Source organism: Hippoglossus hippoglossus, chromosome 14, assembly GCF_009819705.1.
Source record: "Hippoglossus hippoglossus isolate fHipHip1 chromosome 14, fHipHip1.pri, whole genome shotgun sequence".
NCBI lineage: Eukaryota > Metazoa > Chordata > Actinopteri > Pleuronectiformes > Pleuronectidae > Hippoglossus > Hippoglossus hippoglossus.
The window spans coordinates 4,623,961-4,649,774 of NC_047164.1; the positions used below are offsets into that span (position 1 = coordinate 4,623,961).

The following is a 25,814-nucleotide window of genomic DNA, read 5'->3' on the forward strand; positions in this document are numbered from 1 at the left end:
TTTTTTTGTTCATGTGGTGTGTCTGCCTTTTGTTCGCCAGCTTTGTGTTTGTGTGTGTGAGTGAGTGAGTGTCGGTTTCATATTTCCACTAAGTCCACGCCTTCGCCCTGGCCTGAGGTCAGAGGTCAGAGGTCACTTCACCTTTTACATTCCAAAACCTTTCTATTCTCCCCCACCTCTAATTCTCCATCCTTCAACCAAAGTCCTTCTCTCAATCTTCGACCGTCTCTTTCTCTTATTTGGCCTCTAAATCAATTACACTTTTTCATTTTCCCAACAACAACAACAACAACGTCTTTAATGGGCTCGATTTGAAGCGGCCGGGAGGTAGAAGTCCTCTGCTAATGCTGAGATACACGATGAACTCGGAAAGAGGGAGTGAGGTGGAGAGGGAATAGGGTGAATAGGAGGCAGGCTTGTCAATCAAAGCCACTTAAGTACCTGGAGTCCTAGAGTGATTCCAGAAGCAATCGACCCCAGTCAATAGGCTCTTCATTGATAAAAGCAAAGAGCAGGGGAGGAGAGGAGGAAAATAAAATACAGGAACAACAACTAGCAAAAGCAGGAGTTGCATGAAGGTTCCAGACCAACCTCCCTGCTCACAGATCCTGAACAATGTGCCACGTTACAATCCAAAGTATTTACTGATGCAACAGATGGAAACATTTTCACTTAAATGTCCCTTTTTCGGGAAAAACCAAAGATGTTTTACTTGTGCTGCTGGTGAAAGTCCAATGGTGAACAGGAAGTGGTTCAGTTTTCATTCCCAGATTGTTTTGGGAAAAAAGGATTTATATATATAAGGTAAAGAGACTTTTAAATCATTAAAATAAAACGTAAGGGAAATGTGAACATTCATAAACTTGCTGTCGGTATTTTAGGAGCTCCTTCAAAACAAAGGCGTATTCTGACATAAAAAATTGTATGTATGTAGATATAACCTATTTGTAAGTTTTAAATTTAGAGAAATGTGAAAATGAGCAGAAGTTAGTCTTAAACATTACAAACAACTAAGGATTTTTGCAAATGTGACATAATGGGTCCAACAATATTAAGTCTGTCCTGAAGGTGGAGCTCTAGGAAACTCCAGGGTGTTAAATTCCTAAAGGTTTATCCTCAGGGAAGCATGAAGGGGAAATTCGACATGCAACAGTATACACATAGGCTGTATTCCAAATATACTGCATAATACAACAATAAAAGCTAATGTTACTGTAATCTGCCTCAACGGTGCAGCTGCAGAAGCATTAAAGGTGTTGGGTTTCATCCTCTGGGGACCATGCATTTAACGTTCCTCACCTGTAGAGCTGACAGATTAGTCTCTCAGGCTTTTCAGCTGCGAGTGTTCAACAAGGATGTAGTGAAAATCACACCCTCCTGCAGACGCACTGTCAAAATAAAACAAGCAGAGTTAAAAATCCAAAGGGGGACGATATGTCAATAATTATTTGACGAAATTTGATTTCGTTTTGCTCCCTTGGCTTCTACGTCCCCTTCGTCTGCAACATTCAGAATCTCCCGTCTTCACCTGCTCTCCAGAAACTCTCCTCCATCCCTCCTATCATCATCCTTCAGTGGCGCATCCTCCCTCCATCCCCCCCCGTTCCGTAGCGGGCGTAGTGCGGCCGAGACAGTGATTGATCTGGCGTGGAGGCTGTCGTGGGCCCTCCGCCTCCTCCAGTGGTTATGAACATGAGGCGGGCTGCTCTTCATAGATTTTTGAATTAGTGTCAGCTTTGCCCCAAAGATGTGTTATTGACTGATGAAATAGAAACTGAGCTCCAAACACTCAGTCCTTCCCCAGAGTTTTCCCCAGCCTGGTAATTGAAAAAGTGTGAAGGGAGTGTGTTCAAGGGAGCGTGCAGCTGTGTCAGAGTGTGTGTGTGTGTGTGTGTGTGTGTTGCTGTGTTTGTGATTCTATGTGTTTTTGTGCTTGCAACTGTGTGCTCTTTATCTCTGCTGGAGGAAAATGTGCACTGCTTGCCGGAGCCAAGATTCGATTGACGTATTGCATAGGAGATCTTTATCTTTCCACTCCCCCGCCCTAAAACATGAGTATTGTGTGTTGCTTTAATCCAATAAATACAGTATTTTTCTACCTAAGTCTATGAAGGCAGGGTTAGTAAACTATTACGTGTCAGAGATGAGAGACAGGCCCCAAAAAAGAATCATGAAACTGCGAAAAATAAAGTGTTTGGTATAAACTCTCAACCACTAACTCACCTGATGTGTCTTTTCCAACGCAGGGTCGGACATGGCCATCTTCTGCCTGCTCTGCGGGAAGCGTTTCCAGACCCAGCCAGCGTTGCAGCAGCACATGGAAGTCCACGCCGGCGTTCGCAGCTACATTTGCAGCGAGTGCAACCGGACTTTCCCCAGCCATACTGCACTCAAACGTCACCTCCGCTCACACACAGGTCAGTGGAAGTTGATGATTGTTGTGTGTTGTCCATCTTTTCCTTTTTCAGCCTCTTCCTCCTGGTCTGGATTGTGGTTGTAGCAAACTAAGTAGAGCAAAGTGGTTTCGATGTTCCTCTCCAACCTGTTGTGGGGGGATCCCTTCACCTCCCCAGGGCAGATCTGATCAATCCCTCTTCTGTTTTCTGGCTCCGCCCGTTGGTCAGCGATGATTTTTACCCTAAAAACCCCTGCAGGAACGATTCATGGCCTCATAGTCAACTCAACACACCTTTGTCTCTTTGACATAAGGGGTAAAAAGTCCAATCTGGACTAGGATAAAGCAACTGACGGACATTTGCGTTCTTGCGTCCAGCCCTTCTGGATAATTTCAGGAGAAATTCTGGAGTTCAGAGCACGTCTGGCGGCAGCAGACATGTTGCATCAGCTAACGGCTCATCGCCATGATTTATACATTGTTCTCCGAACTCTGCTCAGGTCGTGGATTCACCCACTTGTCCAGACACCCAGTAACTGAGAGTCAATCTAACGACTTGTGTTTTACACACGAGAACTGGAAAACTTTAAGATTATACTTCAATATATACAATTATAAGTGGACAAGTGCAGGTACGAATATCAACCACCACAATAAAATCTAGACCCAGCTGATAAAAAAACTACCAGTTACCGTACTTGCCAGCTAATGATTAATCCCCCCCCCCCCACCACCACCACCACCACCCGCGCTCCAACCTGTTTTACATCAGTGTCTCAGGTGAACCAGTGCGATGTTGCTGCCGCAGCATTTCTGCTCAGGAAATTACTCAACTCCGCCGGTCATGCTTAAATAAGCAGTTGCAGTGAATGTGCTTCGCCATTTGTGTCTGCCACTTTATTTAGAGTGCGAGCTGAATGTGAGATGTTTGTTAGCTGAAAGGACGAGCATCCACATCAAGGCCTGATTGGGTTTCATTTCAGATGCTCTCAGGTGGTTCGTGGTTAAATTGAAGCTCAAAATTAACACTGAAACCAGTTTTTTGTGTGTGGTTAACTTTTTGAAATTCCTCCACATAATCAACATGTGGTTAAAGATGGTTGTTAATATTCAGTATCACCGGCTTCAGAGAGCAAGGACAAGATTGGTACAAGATACTTTTAATAAAAATATGTTTTTCTTTTCTTTTAGTATTTGTTAAGCTGCAGGGGAATACAAAAATCCAGTTTAATGGTGCACATCTACTCTAAAGTATCTTACATGTTAATCACAGATACAGCTTTAGTGATTTTCATATAATATTATACATTTTATGGCCTCCACAGGAATATCACATCTCCAACTGATGTCTATATCTAACTAGTCACACAGACAATTAATGATAACTTGTTTTTTTATTTATAGGGAGACAAACCTAGGCAATTTTGAGAATTTGGGCCATGGCTTCTTTCAGAATAGTGTAAATATGTGGAAAAATACACATTTATGTGTTTATTTCACTGCACTTGGTTGATTTATGTCTGTAGATTTCTCCTAAATTCACCATAAGTTCACACAGTAATGCACAGAGATGATCGTCAGGTCAGGTTAACAGGTTGTAAAGCTCTGTCTGTCTCCTGCTTAATGTTGTCACAGGCAACCATTGTCATTTCCTTTCTAATATTAGCATATAGTAATTATAAAAGGGACAATGCTGTGTCAATGAGTCCAAATTTGGTGAGATAATGTCTCAAGTTAATTTTAGACATCAGTTAAGGGAAAAGGTGAAATACAAAAATAGTTGTTTTAATAGAAGTAATCAACTGGAAACGTTTTATTTTAATCTATCAGTGTAATTTTTTAATCCTATTCCCATTCATCTATTGTCTTTTGGCCTAAATTGTGGATAATTTAACAAAAGTTAAGCTAAAATTTTATTTCATTAGAATTTTTTTCACAAATATCCATCTGAAACTGAGCATAATTTAGTTTTTTCTTGTAAATTACTTTCAATTTGTTTCTCTCAGATTACTAAACAGTGTGATACCACTGTGGTGTATCAGGGTAACAGCTGACCATAAAAAAAAACTGAAATATTAATACCTTGTACCATAACAAGTATGATCCTGGTCAAACATGACTTACATACAGTACAACACAATGTGAAATCAAGTGTGTTTTCTTTTAGAGATGAATTATCTCTGTCCCTTTACATGTTGAGCAGATCTGGCTAAGCAGCATCAATCCAGGTCAACAGAACGAGTGAATTCGGCCTCAGTCAGACGCAGCTTATTTACAGCCACTCTGTTCTTTTTTCTTTGTTGTTGTTTTTTTCCTTGCGTCCACCAGTAATTCTCTCAGCGCTCGCTCTCTGCCGAAGCGAGGCCTGGATACTAATACATTGTTGCAGGGGAGCAGAGGTAGCCCTGATAGATGGGGCTATTCAGAGCGGGGGGGGAAACACTGCCATGACAGAATATGAAAACATGGAAATGAATCCCATTTCACCGGCAGAGGGATGGAGGCTTTTTTTTTCTTTCTCTCTCTCACCCAGCTGCCTGTCTGCGACCTTAAATAACAGTCTCACTGTCAGAGCCGATTTAGCTCACCGGCGCACGGATAAATATTTGAAACGAAAGGCAGCGAGATGAGAGCAGTCGTCCCTATTTACAAGTCAGGCGAATACACCATTAGTGTGTGATGGTGGCGGTACGGGCTGAGGGTTGATGCCGGGGATGGGGGGGGGGAACAGATCAGCTTGAGCCGCCTGTACAGTAGCGTTGCACACATCTGCTCCGTGTGCCAGACATTGGAGAGGACGCGAGCGGCGTCTCTGATCCACCTGCCCACCCGAGCAACGCAAATGTCACCCCGGCCCGTCTCCTGGTGGCTGCCGCAGATGAGACTCTGCAGCCTCGTGCCACTTTGAACCTCATCCCGCTGTGGGCGTGCGTTAAATCACAATGAGGCAGCCATGAAAGCAATCGTTTAAATATGATGTGCAGCCTTTTGTCGTGGGGGGGGGGATTATAAAGTCGTAGCGACTCACACAGCCAGAAATAGGTCCTAATTTACCCTCCAAAAAACGAAGTGGCGTTCCTCTACATTTTACACTTTGATGTTAATAATCTCATTCACACTTTGCTTGGCAAAAATAGCGTGTGAAAGCCGAGCCGCTCAGCGTATCCACCTCAGAGGAGCAGTTGTTGGAAGTTTACCTTCGTGCTGCCGTGTTTGTTCAGACGTAGACTCGTGTGCCCTGTGTTTTTTTGGGGGGGGGGGGGGTTTAAGTTCAGTTGTTTTCAAAATGCATTAAAAAATATGCAAATGTGTTCCTGATGAAATGGATGTAGGTTTGGATTCAGAAGAGCAGGACACAACAAATCAGGGATTCTTCGAATGACGTGATATTGTCCTTTTCACAATAAGGATACTATTAAATCAAATGTTGTATTTGCATCTCCACTAAAAAACATTGTCCTTGCCAGTCTTGCCATTAAATCATGTTCAGTTGTATTTTAATATTTACTCTAAATCAAATTATAAATGAAGAGCAACCTTTTTCCCCCTTTATCCTGGCTGGAGCTGTTTGAATGTAAGACACCAGAAGTTCAAACTATCATCTGTTCATTAAGCTCATTGTCGTGGTTTAAAATGATGAATTAAAAACTTAAAAGAGAACTATGAACAATATAGACTGAAAACTGAATTATCTCTTCAAGGACCTATATTAAGTCATGTTGTTATCTGTTAATGCAGAAGTCAAAACAAATATCTAAATAGTTGGAATTTCACTTATACATCTTGTGATACCTTTAATGATATGTATGATATATATTTATATCAGTATTGACATACTAAAAGCCCATAAATTACAAATTCCCTGATTGTTTGAGGGCAGTAGTCTGAGACACTTGTCAAATAAAACTCTATTTAATAAAGAACAAACAACTCTTCTTCCGTCATCATATCATCCTATTCCACATAATTCATCTTATCATGCAGAAAAATATATTGTTGCTGGTTCTGTTAGTTTTTCCATTTGATTTTTGAGGCATATAAGTCAAGAGCAGCTCTTATATTTCACCATGGATTTAAAGTCACTTCCGAGAAAAATATTAGTTTAAAAGATTAAACGCAGAACTCTAGAAAATGAATTCCAAAACATTAAAAACAGTTTAGCGTGTAGCATTTATTTATATACTTTTTTACATCAAGGTACAATATCTTTGAAGTAAAAAAGACGGACCTGAGGTTTTTACAGTGAGCAGAGACAGAAGGTAAATCCTTCATGCAGCCATTTTGCTGTGTTGCTTCTGTGGTTTGGTTTGTATTATTCATGTTGTTGATGTTTAGTCATAACATTAATTCTACATCCATCATATTCTTCATATTTGTAGATAGATGTCTGATCCACTCACCTGTTGAACCGTTGGCAAAAGTTCTGTTGTGTGTTATTGTTGATGAGGTTTAATGAATAGTCTTTGTTTGAGTGCATTCAGTCGTCCTCAGCTCACAAAAGCACTGACACACCGACAAATAAAATCACTGGTTCCCTCAGGTGTTTTTCCAGAGAAGCAGGAGTAGATATCAGCCAGATTTCCTTGTAAATACCGAGATCTCAATTCCGAGTGTTCGACCCTAATTTTAATGGACGTAGCATCTCGTCTGCCTCGGGAAAGCTCTCAGCCCGGTTATTGGTTGAATCACTATTCTGTTGTATCAACTGACAGCACGCAGCAGCAAAAAGCACTTTTATGGGCATTCATTACGTGTGCTTCATTTTACCTGTCGGCCGCCTTATCTTTTGAAAGCAGCCTCGCTAGTGCGGCGCTGACACTGGATCACCATTTAGGACGAGGGGGGGGGGGAGAAGCAGATTTAATGGTGTTTATTTCAGCGTCTTAATCTCGCCCGGGCTGTCTGTCTCTGTCTCTCTCTCTCGCGCGTTTCCCCCCCATCCACCTGCGGTTTCATCACCCCGTGGATGTTACGCACACTTGCGTCCATGTTGCCTCTTTGTTTTGCTTGTATGTCTTCATTGCATGTGTGCACGGTACAGTAGGGCAGTCGAGACACAAACACACAATGTGGGGCTGGTAACAGTGGCAGTCATGGCAGCTGTGCTATTCCCCTTCCCCTAACACCACACACACACACACAATCACACACACACAGTGTCTTTACAGACCAGGCCTTCATTAATATTCTGTTGTTGTGCACTGTCTGTGTGTAAGTGTCTGTGAGAGTGTGTGTGTGTACGTGTGTGATTTTTTTTTTTTTTTTACTCCGAGCCAATTTGCTGTCTGCTGTGGCGCGGTGTTTTGTGTTCGCAGCTGTATTTGATAGTGCTACAGCCAGAGAGAGAGAGGGGAGAGGAGAGGGAGAGAGAGGGAGAGAGAGGGAGAGAATGAATTGAGAGGGAGAGGGAGAGAGAGAGAACGAGCCAGCTCCGGTCGTGGCAGTGATGGAGATCAGTGATTTACAGCCTCTTACCGTATATAATGAACACGCCCCAGGTGCCCATGGGCACCCTCACTAGGCCTATGGGGGTGTCTAAGGAGGTGATGGAGGGGGGGGAGTGGATATGTAAATGTAGAGATGGTTTTGAGGGGGGTGGGTGTGGTGGGGGTCAGGAGGAGACGCAGGTGGTGATGCTTGGGGGCACCCATGGGTCCTCTCACCGCACATTCTGCGGTTCCACCTCACTGTGCCGGGTCCTCATCTGTGGCCCCGCTGCCATGTGGTCACACCAGAGAAAGGAGGAGAGGAAAGAAAGGGAGGAAGGAAGGAGGGTAGGAGAGGAAAGGAAAGAAAGGGAGGAAGGAAGGAGGGTAGAGGAGGAAAGGAAGGGAGGAAGGAAGGAGGGGAGGAAAGGAAGCAATAGTGGCAGATTTGGGATGGACACCATGACACCATTATTCTCCAGCTCCCCCCCGTGAGAATATCCTGACAGAATGAAGTCCTGTCTGGTCCCTTTTTTTTTTTTCTAACGTCCGCACGCTGTGATTATTATAGAATTGTGTCTGATTTATTTAAAGCTCCGCAGCTACTTTGCACTCTGGCGTCCCCAGGTGGCCACCGCGGGTAACAGGCGTGATGTGCATCCCAGGCACAGACTGTACAGGAGGCTGCTGGAGCTGGGCTGCAGCCACTTGGCATTTCAGACCAGTCTGTTCTTTGTCTGGCTTCACTCACACTGAACATCAGATGGTATCTGCACTGTTCAACTGTGTGAATTATACAGAACAGAAAAATAAATTTACTGTTATCTCTATTTACTGCACATCATCAGTCAGAGCTTTAACCTGAAGCAACTGTGGCATCTAGTTTTTATTGGTTTTACAATTTTGTTTGCCGGGTTTGTTGTTATAAAGATGGAGAGATAGAAACGATGGATAGATCGATAGAGGGATGGATGGATGGATATAATGGGATGATACAATTGATAGATACCATAGATATTATGGATAGGCTGATGGATACGATACTATACAATAGATACGACAATATAGGATATGATAGATACGATCAAATAGAATACAATACAATAGATGGGATAATATAGGATACTTTCTGATAGATACTATTTCCTATGAGCACCACAACTGTAAAGCGTATTTTGTAGTAAATCTGAAGCAATGCAGAAACCCCCCTGTTATAATCCTTTGTGTTGTTTTGTACGTGCACAAAGACAGTGAGCTCTAAATTCTAGATTTTTTGAGGATGTTTTCCCGGCAGCAGACGTTAGCGCCGCAGCAACAGGACATTAAGCATAAATAACCCCCTCGCACAGCCTCCTCTGTGTATTAGCATCCCACTCGGCCGGTCTGATCGGAGGCCCTAATTAAAGACAGGTGAATCGGAGCTCAATTATTATTCCTGCGGCGTCGTGCGAGCCCACCGAGCTCCGTGATGGATTGTGATCTCTGCTGTGGTTGAAACGCTAGAAAGAGCACAATGTCTTACAGCGGGAGCCACTGATAACTTCATGCAGACAAATAAAGACTGTCACTTTTATTGATTTTTTTTTTTTCTTCCTACCCTGCCCCCACCAACACCACCGCCACCACCTATACACCCCGGCCCCCCTCCATCCCCATCACAGCTTCTCTTTAATGGTAAGGCGTTGCAATATCTCCAGACGTCGAGTTTCCCTCCACAATGTGATCAGCATTTAAGGAGAGGGTCATCTCTTGTTCCCGTCGTGCTAAGAAAAGCAAATGCATGCGTACGTACTGTAAAAAAGAGAAATATATATTAAATACAATATGCAGGAATGGAAGTGAAATTGTCCCCTAACAGCGGGGCAGTGGCAGCAGCACATAACGAGAAATGCAATTTATTCGCTGGCACGCTGCTGCTTGGACAGCCAGATAATGAAAGGCATAGGTCATTGGTGGCGACTTAAACCCGCAGCAATGGAGTGAAATACATTAATAAATATCCACAACATTAGTTGGATGGAGGGTGTAACGGGGGCAGTGGGGGTGCAAATGATGCGAGGAGGAGCCCCTCGTCAAACGTCGGGATACAATTAGTCCGGTGGACGGCTGGTGAGAGCCTCCTGCAAATCATAATATCCCTGATCATTGACATCTGAATAACCATTAGCGGCGCCCCGCGGGGACCAGAGCTCTGCGGCCCCGAGGAGCCGAATGTGACGCCTGTTGTCATTTTCATTTTGCCACGAGCACACGCACTGTACATCCGCCAGCCGGGAATAAGTGGAACGTCTCAGAATGTAAATATGGCGCTGTGTGAATTAAGAGAGTGAATACATTTACCTGGTGTGGGAGGATTAGAGAGAGGAGCTATAAATACGTACGCAGTAAATAAATACAGTAACAGTAAAGGTATCAAAAGATTAATTTCAGTTATTCTCATTTAATCATCATTTGCATGTAACATCATCTTAAGTATTGACATTAACCATATTTCCATACTGAGGATGTAATGATTGTCATTCATTCTAATAAGTCTATCTGTCTGTCTGTTGGTTTTTGTATATCAGTGATTTCTAAAATGTGATTATCAAACCCTTATGGCAATGAAATGTCATAAGGGTTTAAACGTTAAACTTAGTATAAATAACTATAAATTAAAAGAAAATACGAATATTTTGCATTTGAATTAAGCAAATAAACATGTAAAGTTTTCGTATAGGTGCACATCAGCAAACACTAATATATATTTATTTTTATCAGTGCAGCTCGATCTGCGGTTCCCTTACAGGCTTCAGAGTCCAGTTAAACCACGAATGTTTTTACCTTAACGCTGAAGTATCTACTGGTTCACTGAAGGAAACTGAAGGAAACAAAGTAAATATTGAGCCCGTGTTTGTCATCGTTTATTCAGGCTGCAGATATTTGTCGTATTATAACTTCCAGTAAATGAGGGGAAGGGGGGGTGGTCTCTCTTGGCAGGTTATAGACAAACACAGGAGTAAGGCTGCAGTACTTGAAGTATAAGTATTAATAAAAGCCACAGAATACAACTTTGAGTCATTGATCGTATATCAAACACGTTTATTCATCGACAATAGTTGCTTTACCCACAATGCACCCATGAATTCCCCCAACTTGATCCAGTGTGTCCCACGTGTTTTTGAACGGCTTCGTGGAGCAGCCATCTTGTTCGACATCTCGTCCACGAGACCTTTACAAAATGTGCATGTTTGTGACTTGTCAGATTGAAACCATATATACTGTACATCGAAGGGTAATACATTCTGCGATGACAAACTTAGTTCGTTATCGCAGCGTCGCCACATCCGTCAGGTTCTCCATTAGCGCTCCATGGGACTGGGACTGCTCGGTCAATAATACATCTCATGGCCGCTGGACAGCCGTGACAGGCGACGATTATTTAAGGCTTCACACAAAACCAAACAACAGTGCAGGTGATTTGTGGACAAAGAGGTTTACATTCGTCTGCTTGTATTAAAGCCTTTAAACCCGGTTCACTGAGGCATAGCAACTGTTGTTCTGGTGTTTTGAATGAACCGACCCAACTCAACTGTTGAGAGACAACCAACCGTTTTAACAATATTCGTAGTATTTACTTCTTTAAAATGTTCATTAAGCAAATCTTCATGTTTCTGACCTTCGTGCTGTCCGTACTTGTTTTGCCGTTTCCTCCCTATAAACTTTGTCTTCTCCTCTTCCCACATGTCAGCGGGGGACCACCCATATGAATGCGAGTTCTGCGGGAGCTGCTTCCGAGACGAGAGCACGCTGAAGGGTCACAAACGCATCCACACCGGGGAGAAGCCCTATGAATGTAATGGCTGCGGGAAGAAGTTCAGCCTCAAGCACCAGCTGGAAACCCACTACCGCGTGCACACAGGTACTGTGGTTTTAAAAAGATATTATTCTTCTTAAACATGTTTTTTAAACTCTTAAACATTACAATTGGTATTAGCCTTAAATGTATCCTTCCATCCATTATCTATGTCGTTCATGCCAACCTTTACAACTTGGTCTTCAAACTCTGAATGGCCGTAGTTGTTGCAGGGTTGTACACACATGTAGCCCATTAGGAATCTAGTCAGAGGAAATAACGTGTTGCCGAGCCTCTTAAATCGCATCTTTGAAGAGTTTACACGTAGAGATTGGCGACTTCTGATCGAATACCACTTTGGCTCAGATCTGGGGCTTTTGTTAAAGACTTTCAAAATGTATCGGCGAGTGGAAAATCAAACTAAAATGTGAATGAAGCGTTATCCCTAGAGGGTCAAGGAGGAGGACCTTGGGCGAGAGGCGGAGTTGCACCCTGCAACCTGTCACCAACGTGTCACTGGGCCAAGATAAAGAGACAAACAACCATTCACACCTACGGGCAATTTCGAGTCTCCAGTCAACCCAACCTGCACAGGGAAGCCGGAGTAACCAGACAACACCCACACAGGCAACTGACCACATGCACCACCGTGCCACCAAAGCCTAAACCAAGTATCGGCAAAGCTCTATTCTAGAGTAACAGCAACACAGTCGTTGCATCATTCCCCCATCCCTCAACTTGATGAGTGCAACACTATATCACGTTCGCCCCTCATAATAACGCAGTGTTTAAACATATTGATGTGGCATATGGAGGCCGTTAACGGACTCTGTTTTAGGGAATCCAAGTTGCGCGGCAGCGGCCGTAGCAGATGGATATCTCTGTTGCTGCGATACAGTAGACGAATGTCTCAGAAGACTTTGTATTGATCCCGGTATATTTAGAGCCCCATAAAGATGTTGACACAGTGATAAGCTGGGTGCCCCGGAGAATGAGTGCACGCTCCGTACCCGACTGAGTGAGGATGCCGCGAGTGCTCACCAGGATGGCACACGGCCAGGGCTTTATGCTTCCTCGCCATCTCCTTTTCTCTAACACACAGACACACACCTTCTCCCATTCAGTAAGCCAGCTGTTAAGCCACACTATCAAGGCAGGCTGTCCAATAATTGGCTCCCCCCCTGTCCACCCTTTCACCTTTTATGTGGGGGAGAGGGGCTTTGCGTTAAGCCGGAGAGCAACAGCAGATAACAAGAGCAAGTGACAAGCTCACAGTCAAAGGCCACCTCACACAAAAGGCAGCTGCTTGATGAATCATCGACATTGGCAACCTAACCTCCCCGTCCCCCTTCTCTTCACACATCCTAAATGCCAATGGCGGATCAATACCCGGGCCCCATTTGCAATTCATTATGAGCTGGTTATTCGAGGCGAGCCTGTTTACAGTTTGCTTATCAATATCATCGAGATCGCACAGGTATCCACACGCTGCTGCAGAAAAACCTGCACAACCACCTGCGATAGTCTATGCTTATTGGCTAAATGGTGCCGAGACCCCGGCTTCCCGCGGAGGTCAAGGTTAACCAAGGCGCTGAGAGAACGGGGGCAGGCTGAACGCCGCTCGTTTTTCCGCCGGCGCGCACGTGCGACGCTCCAGCTGAAAGGTGACAGCGAGAGCCGGGCCAGATCACTTCCGACAGCTCATTTCAAATGCCATTGGAAAAGGTCAGCATTTACATGTCTAATTTGCGTCTGCCGGCTTGAGCGCTGGCGGATTATTCCCTCCCATCACTCAAATCATTAGCACATTTAGGTTGGCTGCTGTTGCAGAATTGAAATGTGCCTCTCGACTGTAGCAGCCCCCCCACAGCAAGAAAGCGGAGTTGTGCTCTGATTTATGACACCTCCAGGAGCTCTTTGTGGCAGGAGCTGTATTATGTGTAATGTACCAGAGATTAGATGATTAGATGTGGTTTCGCACAGAAATACCAGATGTTTAAATATCCCACTTTCTTTTAAAATTGCTACCTGGGAATTTTAGAGCATGTCATGTGAATATTTTTGAGTATTCGTACAGTTCACGGGATCTGGTTCATGTAGAGTTACAGTCACAGTTTTACACTCAGTGCTGTTCAGGAGCGTTTCAAGGGACTTTGAGGGGCTCCAGGCAAAAGGGACCTGGGGGGGGGAGGGGGGCTACAGCTAATCACACTAAACACATACAACCAAAACACATCATTACAATCTTTAAACAATTCTTTATTTATCAAGATTATAGACAAAGTGCAGACTATGCATGCACATAACTAGACTGGCTCTCGGGTGGGAGTCTCCACGGCTGATCGTTGAATTTAAGGACGTTCCCACTAAATTGTCTTTGTGGATTAACGTGATCGGTCGTTCTCGGGGACCCACGCAATTGTCTGCTTCTATATTCATTGTAATACCATTATAATCACGGCAGTAATCGCTGAGATCTGGGAACCCGGGGACATTGCGTTAAGTCTAACAGGGCAAGAAACACAAACACTTAGGAAACTGCTCTTTTTGCAGGTTTCGAGTCCCATTTTTCTGTCCTCCTCAGTGGAACATTAGGTTAATATTCAAATCTTGGATTCAGATTTTAAATTTTTCATAAGGATATTAAATAAATCCTCATTTTTCTGCACTGTCTCTGCAGCCATCTGATTAAATAGCATGACATCTCTCTTCCCGTTTCTTCTGCTGCACAGCGTGATGTGAAGGGAAAAAAGCGTTGCACGGTTCCAACATCCTAATACAGTGGAGTCTTTTTAATAAAGGCACTAATGAGAATTGATAACAACTGAACACAAAGGACTTATTTCCCCTCAACGGCAGGAATAATTAGAAGCTCATTTTGTTATCTTCTGGAGGGATATTGGGACCGACCTGACTGGCACTGTGTTAACGCCGTCTGTCAGAGGTGAACAAACTTCACCGCTGTACATTTACGCCTTTTGTTCTTCTTTTCTCGTGGAGTTGTACCAATTATCGGCGGCCGCGTGAACAACTTTAAAGAGTTAGCGTGGTCTCTTACAGCCGCACACTGCTGTTCCTCAGACAGCTGGGATTTTGACTTGTCGCTTTATGCGTACGCGGCCCAATTATCATAACAACACCAGCATTCCTTGTGAGCCAACAGGGTGAAATCTGCGGCTGCTAAATTAGCAGTGACAGCACATTCGTCTCTCCTGAAGCCCGGAGACAGAGACTGTTTTTCTCTCACAACAACAGGTTTTTATTCGCTGCAAACTGCCAAGAAACAATATTTTGCCAATAAGGGATCATTTATTTCAATTAGACGGCTTTTATTCTCGTCTTGTGGATTTTATTTGAAGTTTCTCTTTGCCAATTTCACACCGAGGATTTTATTGGGAGTGCTGGAGATAAGTGTATTGTCATATTGTGTTAAAATTGTGTTGCGGTGCACTGATTTGTTTGATTAAATGCATTTATTTGGTCATAAAATTGTTATTGACCGACGATGTGTTGTCTCCGTCCGTAGGTGAGAAGCCATTTGAGTGCAAGCTGTGCCACCAGCGATCCAGGGACTACTCGGCCATGATCAAGCACCTGCGCACCCACAATGGCGCCTCGCCCTACCAATGCACCATCTGCCTGGAGTACTGCGCCAGCCTGTCAGCCATGCAGAAGCACATGAAAGGCCACAAGCCTGAAGACGTCCCCCCAGACTGGCGCATAGAGAAGACCTACCTTTACCTCTGCTATGTCTGAGTCCGGGAGAGTGAAGAGAGATAGGGTACGTGAGCGGGTGGGGACGGGGTGAAGAAGAGGAGAGGAGGAGAGGAGGAGAGGAGAGGAGAGGGGAATGTAATTGAGCGGAGAGGAGGCATTTGGAGCTATGGCGGAGTGTTGACAGCTGAGGAACGTCAGCGGCGAGAGACTTGAAAGCAAGAGGGTTCGATTTCTCTTTTTTCTTTTCATGCAAAAGGGCGGCGGCAGCGACCGGCCGGGTGGGGGGGGTTGAAGGGCGGTTGCGGCGGGACACAGGTGCTGAGAAGAGGAAGACTTGGACACGGAGAGAGGTTCTCCACCATTGTTCGGATTCACCGGGTCATTCACTACATCGGCAACTGTGTTATTGTTTCGGGTCATTTCACACAGCACCAGAAAGCAAGCGAGCTGCAAGGAAGTGACTTCTTGGGACGCGGCTGCAGCCACAGTGGCGAGGAAGCCGATTCTCAAGGGCTACCTGAACTTGCACGTCATCGCCACCGGGAACTGAATCTCTCACTCCATTTAGTCCAAAACAGATGAAAGGATTTTTGTTGTGTTTACCGTCATGCTTCACATGAAAGAATATGTAAAGCATCAGATTAGGGCTCCGCTTCATCATCGGCGTTTCCTCCTTCTTTACCACAAACCTACATTTCTAAAATCAAACGCCAAATTTATTCTGAATTCTGGACGGAAACATATTTTCCATTTTCATTTGAGTTTTAAAACCACCGTACACTCCGGTGGGAGTTTTTCCTGCTTTTGGGTGAACATGCCCCCTAATCTTTCCCAAATGGGAAACAGATCAGATTTGTTTAAGCAGCGGGACGCAGTTTTTACCCAAAAAATCTCTGTCGCCCTGGCCTGCACATTAAATCCCTCAGTTCCCGGCAGCGGTGGCAGCGAGACAGCCCTTGAGAATCGGCAAGAAGAGCCGCTCGGCTTCTGCAGCAGACGAAACAGCTGAAGTGGACAGGTGGGAGCATTAAAATACTGCAAACCAAGCAGCCATTTGGTTGTTAGGGTGGTGGTGGTGGTGGTGGTGACGGGGGAAGCTGGTGCTGCCTTTGGTCGGATGCCTCCCTGGTTTTTTCTCACTAGTCTTCCTGGTTGTGCATCAGACGAGGGCTGGAGGAGGAAGGGTCATCACTGGCGCCCCCACCCAACCACCCACCCCACTCCGAGCCGAAGGCTAACTTGCGTCACTTTTCTTTCATCATATATTTTTTTTTTTTTTCTAGCTCCGCGTCATAGTTTATCAAAGCTTGAATGCACAGATAAAACAAATGACGACAACAGTCTCTGTTTGATGTCTGCGAGGTCGTATATCCTCTCATTAAAACCATAACTCGCTACGGCAGCACGCCACAATACACCCAACCTACTCGCCTACTCAGCAATAGAAAACTGGACTGCGTTTATCCATGTGCATTGTAACCACATCACTATCATAATCTCACACTACACAACAACACTCTCTAACACAGCGGATCTGTCCATTCACCACCACTGTGATGGAAAACAACCTTTTGGGATAAGGCTGCTTATTTTTCTTTTCTTTTTTTTTTTTTCGTGGGAGTCCTGTGACTTTGACTGCTCGTAGTGAATGTTGAAGAGGTGCTGGGATGCCTTAGCTGCACACCTGAACAGCTCGGTGGACGGCGGTGTTGCAGGATGAAGACTGTTATATGGCTGCAAAAAAAACATGAATGTGAAAAGACTGTGAGCCCGGGTTCGGACAAAGGCTGCGTCGAAATGTTACCGTCGCAGGTTAATGCTGCATTTTAGGTCAATGTCGGCCATCTTTGATTCCAACGGCGGAAGATTTTCTCCATCCGCCATCGAAACGGCTCAAACATCGGCCAACTCGCTGGTGTTTGGTCTACGAATTTAAACTTACAATGAGGCAAGGCTGTATCAAGTAGTTAAATTACAGAACCCCGGCCAACCAGGGATTCGAACCTTCTCACCTTAAGATCATTCAATTCAAACTTAACTCTACAACGAGACAAGGATTTATTTTTCAAACTACCTGATCCGGCCTCAGACACCTCAGAAAAGGCTGCGCTTTATTTTGTAGTTATGTTACAGATATGATGTCTAAATGGTTTATAATCTCAAGTAAGTTTGCACTGAAGAAATCACCATCAGGGCTTTAAGCAAATCGAAAGAATGAAAGATGGAGGGTTAGTCAAGACCCTCAGGATAATATAAAAAAACTGTATTGTTACAATAACCTTTAAAGTCTCAGACCGAAATTTGAATTTCAGACTTTCTGACGTCCCTGAAACGCAGCATTAGTCCTCTCATGGTAAACACAGCCACAGGTATTAAGGTCGAACCGAAGGCTTTGATGAACGTCACTGCATGTCACAGCGTTACCGCGGTGACCGCTGGTCTGAGGAGAAAAAAGAAATCACTGATTGGACGAGATACGGCCCAGCAGCTTAGGGGGCCGACCAGTAAGACGACAGAATAAATCTGCTCTCTCTCTCTTTCTGTGGTTTTTTTCGTCCCTGCGCTTTGTCTCTCGTCTCCTGTCGTTTGTTGTCGTTATTGTTGACCTTGAGTTTGATCTCAACACATCGTACTTGAATTACCTCGTTTTTTGTGACCTCATGTTGCTTGTGTATTTTTTTTTATTTTCCCCTTTTTTTGTTTTTGATTTCATTTGTACTTTTATTTTCTTCTCGTTCATGAGCGTACGTCGGAAAGATGCGTTGCACAACATGATGAAGCAATGGAGACGATGAAAAAAAAAAAATTTAAGTGCCACGGTGAAGAGATTTGTTTTTCTAATGTTGTGTATTTCTTTGTGCATTAGTTGTTACCAAACTTGGTATTATTATTAACCCTGCTTGTTAAAGAGCCGGAAGGTTTGGTCATTTGTTATAAAAGCTACCTCTAAGTTGTTTTATTTTCCTTTTATTTTGGCAAAAGCACATATTTGTGTGTTTGTGTGTTTTGCGTTATTTCATCATTGCTACTTCATCTCATGCTCTTTTTTTTTGATTTATGATTGTGTTTTTGAGCAAAATGTATATAAAAGGGTAAGAAATAACAAAAGTAGAGATTGATAGGATGTGAAAAATCATTCAAACGGATGTTTATTCTTCTCTTATAGTCCCCCCCCCCCCACCCCCCCAACTCCAACCAGAGAAGCGCAGAGAAAAAAACAAAACAAAAGCAATTCTGAAGCCTTAAGTGATGAGTCGGAGGGACGCAGCAGACGAGAGGAATTTTCTTTTCAAGAGGGTTTAAAGTGGAGAATTTAAACTTGAAAATATGTTAATAGAATTGTAGTTTTGTAATGTGAAGAAAAAAAAAAAGAGAAAAGAGGGTTCACGGAAAAATATGGCGGAACCTCCCGGGACGGGTGATATTTGCAGCGATGCAGCGTGCGTTGGACAATTGGAACTGCAAGCGGTAATCAAAACAAAAAAAAAATAACAAAAGAAAAGAAAAAACCCCCCCGAGGGTTAAAAATAGAGATTCTCTCGAGTGTATTCCTGAACAAGAGCCAACAGAGGCAATTTGATATATAAAAATTGTGATATTTTTGTATCGTCAGTCCTTTTTCCATTTGTGGAGGGTCACAGCAGGGCACAAATATTTGTATTTCCTTTTTTTTACCTGTTATATTTTTTTTCTTCTCTCTCTCTCTCTGGGTGTGAATCATTTTTGCCTTGCTCCTCTTTGATATTGTTGGACAAAAAAACCGTGTGTGTGAAACATATTGTAATAATAAGTGTTGCTTTCTGGATGTCAATTGCATTGTAGGTGAAGGACTCAAATCTATCTGCCACAACTTTTACGAGTGTGTGTGTGTGTATGTGACGGAGTTTGAAAAAACAAAAAAACAACAAAAAAAAACGGTTGATAAAATACGGCGACGGCGGGGGGGAGGGTGGGGCGCTGCCAAAACCGACCAATTAGTACTTGTCATTCACAATTTTTCAATCAAACTTGACTGTCGACATATTTTTGTTTTTGTACTTGAAAAAAAAATGAAAAAAGAAGAAGGGATGGCATGTCCCGTTTGGTGTCTTGCCATTTTATTCTCAAACACTGTGAGCAGAGGGGGCTTTTTTCACCCTCCTTAAAAATATCCACCCACTATAATATACCCAGTCACAGCTCAGTCTGAAACCACCACAATGCAAAACCTGTGCAGTCACGTTATTCCCATCATCGTCCTCTGAATGTTTTCTACTTTTCTCTCGTGCGGGTGAACGAGTGCGTAAACGACTGTGTTACTATGTGCGTGCGTGCCTGAGTGTGTGTCTGTGTGTATGTGTGAGTGTGTGTATTAGTGGAAAAATGCACTAATCAGATCAGATACAAAATAAGAGGATATTCTATGCCACTTTTTTCTCTATGTTGGAAAAAAATATATATATACATTGGCATCGATATAGTTCTTCCCTCAGTGTTCCTCCGATGTTTCTGTACTATCTTTGTGCCTAAAAATGGAAATTGTTCAACAAAAATATCCATCTATATCTGCTTAGTTTTCTGTATTTTCAGAAGAAAATAAAAATGGTGTCTCCAGCACCCTAGGGATGTCATGACACTCGAAAATGACCCGATTTGGGGTTTTTTTTGTTTTTGTTTTTTAAAATCCTGAATAGAGCAGGGCTTCTTTTTCAAGGACTGCAATAAACCCCTTAATGCTACTGAAATAGCAACTGGAATTTTTGCATTCACTTCTTCTTCCTCCTCTGGGTCTGTGATTGGCGCACAAAAGCATTTGTTTAGCGAACACAAAGCAAAAAGCATGCAAAGACAAAATGTGCTGGAACGCAGACGAGCAAATCTGCTCCACGCACATCGTCTGTTTTTTTTTTATTTTACAGCAACAGGTTTGCTAATGAGAACTTTATATCGCTCTTGAAAAAAAAAAATAGCAGAGGCCTCCATTTGGGTAGGTTGGCACTGGGGTATCCCCCCCTCCCCCTTCTGCGTTACTTCAGTTTTTTCGCCTTTTTGAAAGTACTTTTTCTTTTTCTACAAAATGCATTTAAGAAGGGGATGTGAAATTCGTCAGAGAGGAATCATGGCATCCCTGGAGCTGGCCCTCTGTGTTTTGGTGTGGTGTTTCTAGAACAAAGTAGCCATTTCATGCAGTGTTGCAATGCATGTGCCATCAAGGTCTAGACTAAAAACTGTTTGAGTAACAAAGCACCAAGACATTGTATTTTTTTATATTAGCACTGAGGACCAATCGCCCTGTCGGACCAAGCATAACTAAGCTTTTTGTGTAACGAAGCTTTTTTCTCTCGTCGTCTTTCCCTGGCTTGTCTGTGCTACTTCTCTCCTCCATTGTTGTGACAGCACAAGTGCCAGTCGAGTTGCTCTGTATTAAGAAAATAGTGTTTTTATTATGATTTGAATTGTTATAGTTTTTGTCTACCTCAGCACCTAATCTTAGCCTAATCTTAGAAGGTGCCCAATTATTATTTTTTATTTTCTTTATTTTGTTCTCTCTATTGTTGTATGGTTGTATGATTCTTTTTTTGTTTTTTGAAAATTTGCATTAGAGCTTTGCAAAGGTCCTTTGTCTTTTCCAGCGACAATGTGCTATTTTTTTTTTTTTTTTTCCCGTGGCCGTGCGTTTCCTGTTGAGCTGTGCCACCAATCTATAGCCACCGTCTGTTGATATAGAGGTTGTTCTTTTTTGTTTTCTTTCCATGTAGAATCGGACACATCTCTTTGTAACATTTCAGTGTTCTCTGATGGAGTGTGAAAAAAAATAAAAAGGAAAAATAAAAGATTGAATGCTGCAGGTTCTCTTCTCCATGTTGTCACTAAAGTCAATGTTGTGCCTTTGATAGTGAAAAATATAAAGAATATTTCGAGTTTTTTTTACATCCTACTAACGGTAGATTGTTTTTTGTAGTGACATTTTTTTGTATTTTTATTTATGAGTCTCATAATAAAAATCTAATCACGATGTTCAGTTGTATACTTTCAATCTGCAGTTAGAAAAAAATAAAAAAAATTGACTTCATGTTGTTTGTCGTAGCCATCTTTCTATCTCGGATTTGTTCTAAAGAAATGTAGGAGGTAAAAAAAATATTTATTTTGTCACTGTGCATGTTCGTGATCTACTTCCTAATATTACACACTACTTTTTATTCTACTAGTTAAATAAAAACTTCACTGTGTAATTGTGAGATTAATTACAATAATTATCGATAATTATTCAGTTCAATGAGACTAAAACACACCAACAGCTTCTGTGGCATCATATTATTTTATTGCTTTAGTTTCTATGCAAATGATTTATTTTATTCATAGTATTTATATAAAAGAAAAACGTGAAACTCAGTAGAAAGTGAACTTCAACTGAGACTAATTGTCCAGTTCTCATAGTAGAAATGTAAAAGGAAAACAGAGATATGGTCAGAGATAGTAAATCATTTATTTGTCATAAAATAACATTTTTAAAAAGTCCTGGATTGGCTCATTAATCTGCACCTGCACCAAAACCTTATGGATTCCTACCAGGCTCCGTCCCTCCACCAGGTTTGGTGTAAATCAGATTACTAGTTTTTGTGTAATCCAGCTAACAAAGTAATAATACATATATATGGAGCCTTTCAAGGAACTCAAAGCCACTAATCAGAGTTAGGAGGAAAAAGTTGGGAAAACTTCAGATTCAAATACGACAACACCAGGATGAATAAAGCCAAAAATATCATAAACCCCTCTTTTGTACCATTTTCTTTTTCTTCTTGTTTGACTTTGGCTTTTTAAGATAAATGAGCTTTAACCGAAAAGTCACTGCATATATTTAAAAAAAATAATATTACATTGTATATTGTAATAGTATAAATAATTAATATATTCTATATGACAGTCATATTAATCTGTCCATATAACGTCTTAAAAAGAGCAAATAAAGAGTTAATTTCAAGAACTGACTCTTAAAAACTGAGAAAACGTAGAAAAGAGAAAGTCTCAATGACTTTTTCAAAGAGTTTAATATAATGTCTAAAACATTATTCAACTTTTCTAGAAATAGTTTTACTAAACTCAATCTTACATCCTCAAAACTCACAAAAAGATGTTGAACGAACTTAACGACTCTGTTAATTAATCTAGACAATATGATATGAAATTAATTAATTGAATAAACTAAACACTTTTAGTTCAGCAGAATTAATTATGTTTTAACTAAATTAAGTTTATTTGTATATAAAACTTAGCAGTTTTGAATCTCAAAATTTCCACCAAGAAAATCAACTAGACACCAACTTTTTTTTACTCAATACAAATAAAGTTCATTGGTTTTAAAACTTTTCAACATTGCCTTATATTTTCCCAAAATTTCATCCCAGAAAAATTAAAGACTAACTTTTTGAGTTAATTCTAGCATTATAATAATAATAATAATAATAATAAAAATATATTTTACTCCACAAATAATAACTCAATTAAATGACAGCCTGCTCTTTGGCTCTATAACCTATAACAATATAATCCTTTCTATTGTTAAGACGTGTACTACGTGTATGTGTATTATTTAAATATAATGTACTTCTGATGAATGTAATGTTTGTGGCTTCATGTCTTCAAGGACAAAAACGTCCCTAAAACCTAAACGGATTCACAACCATAATAATTTCCCCACATGAACACATTTGATTTCTCCTTTTACAACTATTTTAAATCATCCAGCTGAATTCCACCGCTCACAGCCTGAGGTGTGTTTCCACAAACGATCCCAGCTGAGGTGCAGAGTCTGGCTCCTCACTTTTCATACTCATGGCGTCGTAATGACAGCGACTGCAGCACTTCAAGCCTGACTGCCTCTTGTCTGCGCTGCCTCTTGTGCCATAGAGGTCATAACTGCTGTCATTAGATATGCAGGGCGTGTGTTCCAGTGCAGCTCTGTTGTCACACACGTATGACTGTCATTAGAGCGCAAGCGAGCCGAGACACCAAATGTTCAGAGACAGATTAGGCCGAACAAGGTTTGGATGATTCTGATGCGGCAGGTTGTCGTTGGTGTTCGACTCCCTCTCTGGGTTTTTTGTTGCTTTAGCACTTGATTAAACATCTTTTTGTGACTTTATTGAGTCTCAGATCAAACCAGTAAACGTTTTCACATCTGATACTCGAAAAATAAGCTGAGAGAGACGCAGGTGTTTGAGAGTGTTGGAATTACAACTGTCACATAATTAGCTTGTTGTTTGTTAACATAGGTTTCGAGAGAATCGATTGTATACAAAGATGGACGACATCACAGTTCCTCAAAAGTGAAGCCAAATCGTCTGGATTGCCCCCTGGTGGCTGGCCCCAGTATAGGTCATAAACCCTCCACGTCAGTGGATGGACGGGCGAAACTAAAAACTCAAAATATACATCAAATACATTTAGTCAAATATGGTTTCTGTCGTTTTAGGTGGTTCTTAATACATGTATGTTTATTTTTCTGGTAAATTTGGTTTTAATTAGTTATTTGATGATATAAACACGTGGTGAAATGTGATATACCTCAGGTCCAGGAACCAAGAGATATATTCAGATATTCAGATATTCATGTCATCGTTGCTTTGACTGTTTGTTACAGAGCCTCTGAACCACTCTGTAAACTACATGTCCTGATGTTTTTGTTGGTTGTCCTCCAGTGTGTATGTGATTTGATTGTGTGTCTTTGTACAGTTTGTGTTGTGTATGTTGTTTCCTGGCTGCTAATCAATTTCCCTGAGATACAAACACTGCTGCACAGACTCTGGCTCCAAATGATGTCACAATTCCAAGATGGCGGCCCCTGTATCCTGGATATTTTGGCTAAAATTTTGAGAAGAAATGAAGATTTGTCGTCCATCTGTAAATACAGATCTACTTTTTTTAAAACGTGACGTGACCTTTCCTCTACAGCCAATATCCCAAAAATCTCCCCATGCACCACAAACCTTTCCAAACATTAATCGGCTGGTTTTACGAGTTTTTCTGAGAAAAAATCACATTAGGAAAATAGCAATAACCTGCTTTGCTTGTTATTTTTCCATTTACTTAATTTGCAAATAACCGCTGGCGTGGCTGTTTAATGTGTTGAAGTCCAAAAATCCATCAGACCAGGTAATAAATCTCCATAGTTCATAGTCTCTGCAGTAATTTAACCCTGAACGAAGCTCGTCTGTCTGAGTGTCCAGCAAATAAACATCACATCACAAGTGTCTCATCCGACGCCACTAGATCTGCTCATTTCCTCCCTCTGGCTCGCAGGGATCAGATCTCGACTCCAGTGTATTGGAAACTAATGAGGCGGCTCTCCACTCTCCCCCCCCCCCCCCACCCCCCTGTTCACTTCTGCAGCCACTCCCGAGTATTAAACCCCGTAAACCAGCTTTGTGGTTATTCTTACTTTATTTATTTTCCTGTGGTTTTTTGGGATTTTGGCAGAAAACAAAAACAGGAAATGAGACTGACCGACTGCGAGTGGTTTTGTTGGACTCGTTGGGACTTTGATCTAATTTGGGGGTCTTCAGGAAGGAAGGGGCAGCGGTTGGTGAATGGTTTGTCGGGATGGTAATGTGAACAGTGAGGGGGCCTTTGTGTTGCCACACGAGGTTTCAGGGCTGATCTTGAAAGTCTGGATTCTCTGGATTTGAATTTCAACCTTTGCGTTAAAAGTGATAATCTTCATCTGTATTATTTTGGAAGGTTTAAAGGAAGTTCTATTGATTCTTTATGTAACCAGACTGTTTTCTGAACCAGACCTACAGCAAACAAATCTGTTCCCTCCAACATCAATTTGTTTTTTTAACAATAACAGAAACACAACTGTAGAAACACAGAGGAACTTAAGCAACACTTTTTAAAACATGATAATGTCAGTGAGGGGGTTCAGGGACACAGCAGTTGGCTGTGGAGCATATTTGATGGAATGTGAATACAGGTAAATTGTATATAAAAGGGCTGATACCTGATTTTAAGGAGTGTTGACTGTGTTTTAGGCGGTAGAGCAGGTAGAGCGGGTTGTCCACTAACCAGAAGATTGCAGGTTCGATCCCTGTGTCCCCCATTCCGCACAATGCTGAACCCTAGATTTCCCCCAGCGACTGTGCCGACAGTGTATGAGCGATGTCTGATGTGTGACTCGGCTACTTGAGTCATTTTAAACTGTATCTTTCCACCTGATCAATAATCCTCAAGGACAGTTTCTGAGAGAATCTGGTTAAATCAACAGAATTCCTCTCTCGAACATTAATCTTCAGACCCAACTTCATGATGAAACCAGTCAGTCAACAGGATGTTCTGATCTGGGTGGTTTCTCGATTCCCTCTCGGTGCATTAGAGCAAATGTTCTCGTGAGCAGCAGATGTTGAGGAGGTCTGAGTCAGGAGGAAGAAGACGTCCCACTCTCTCACTCACACAGACAGACACG

The 25,814-nt window shown here is 42.2% G+C and overlaps 1 protein-coding gene across 2 annotated transcripts in view; it reads left to right on the top strand.

The window, feature by feature from the left end:
- zbtb16a (zinc finger and BTB domain containing 16a) overlaps nt 1–17,119 on the top strand; it is a 138,530-nt gene extending 121,411 nt beyond the window's left edge. For both annotated transcript variants that reach the window (XM_034607167.1, XM_034607168.1), the window contains exons 5-7: nt 2,247–2,417; nt 11,552–11,722; nt 15,183–17,119. In XM_034607167.1, the coding sequence (XP_034463058.1) occupies nt 2,247–2,417; nt 11,552–11,722; nt 15,183–15,412 (572 nt within the window). In that variant the 3' untranslated portion in view covers nt 15,413–17,119. The remainder of the gene's footprint in view (nt 1–2,246; nt 2,418–11,551; nt 11,723–15,182) is intronic.
- The last annotated feature ends 8,695 nt before the right edge of the window (nt 17,120–25,814 follow it).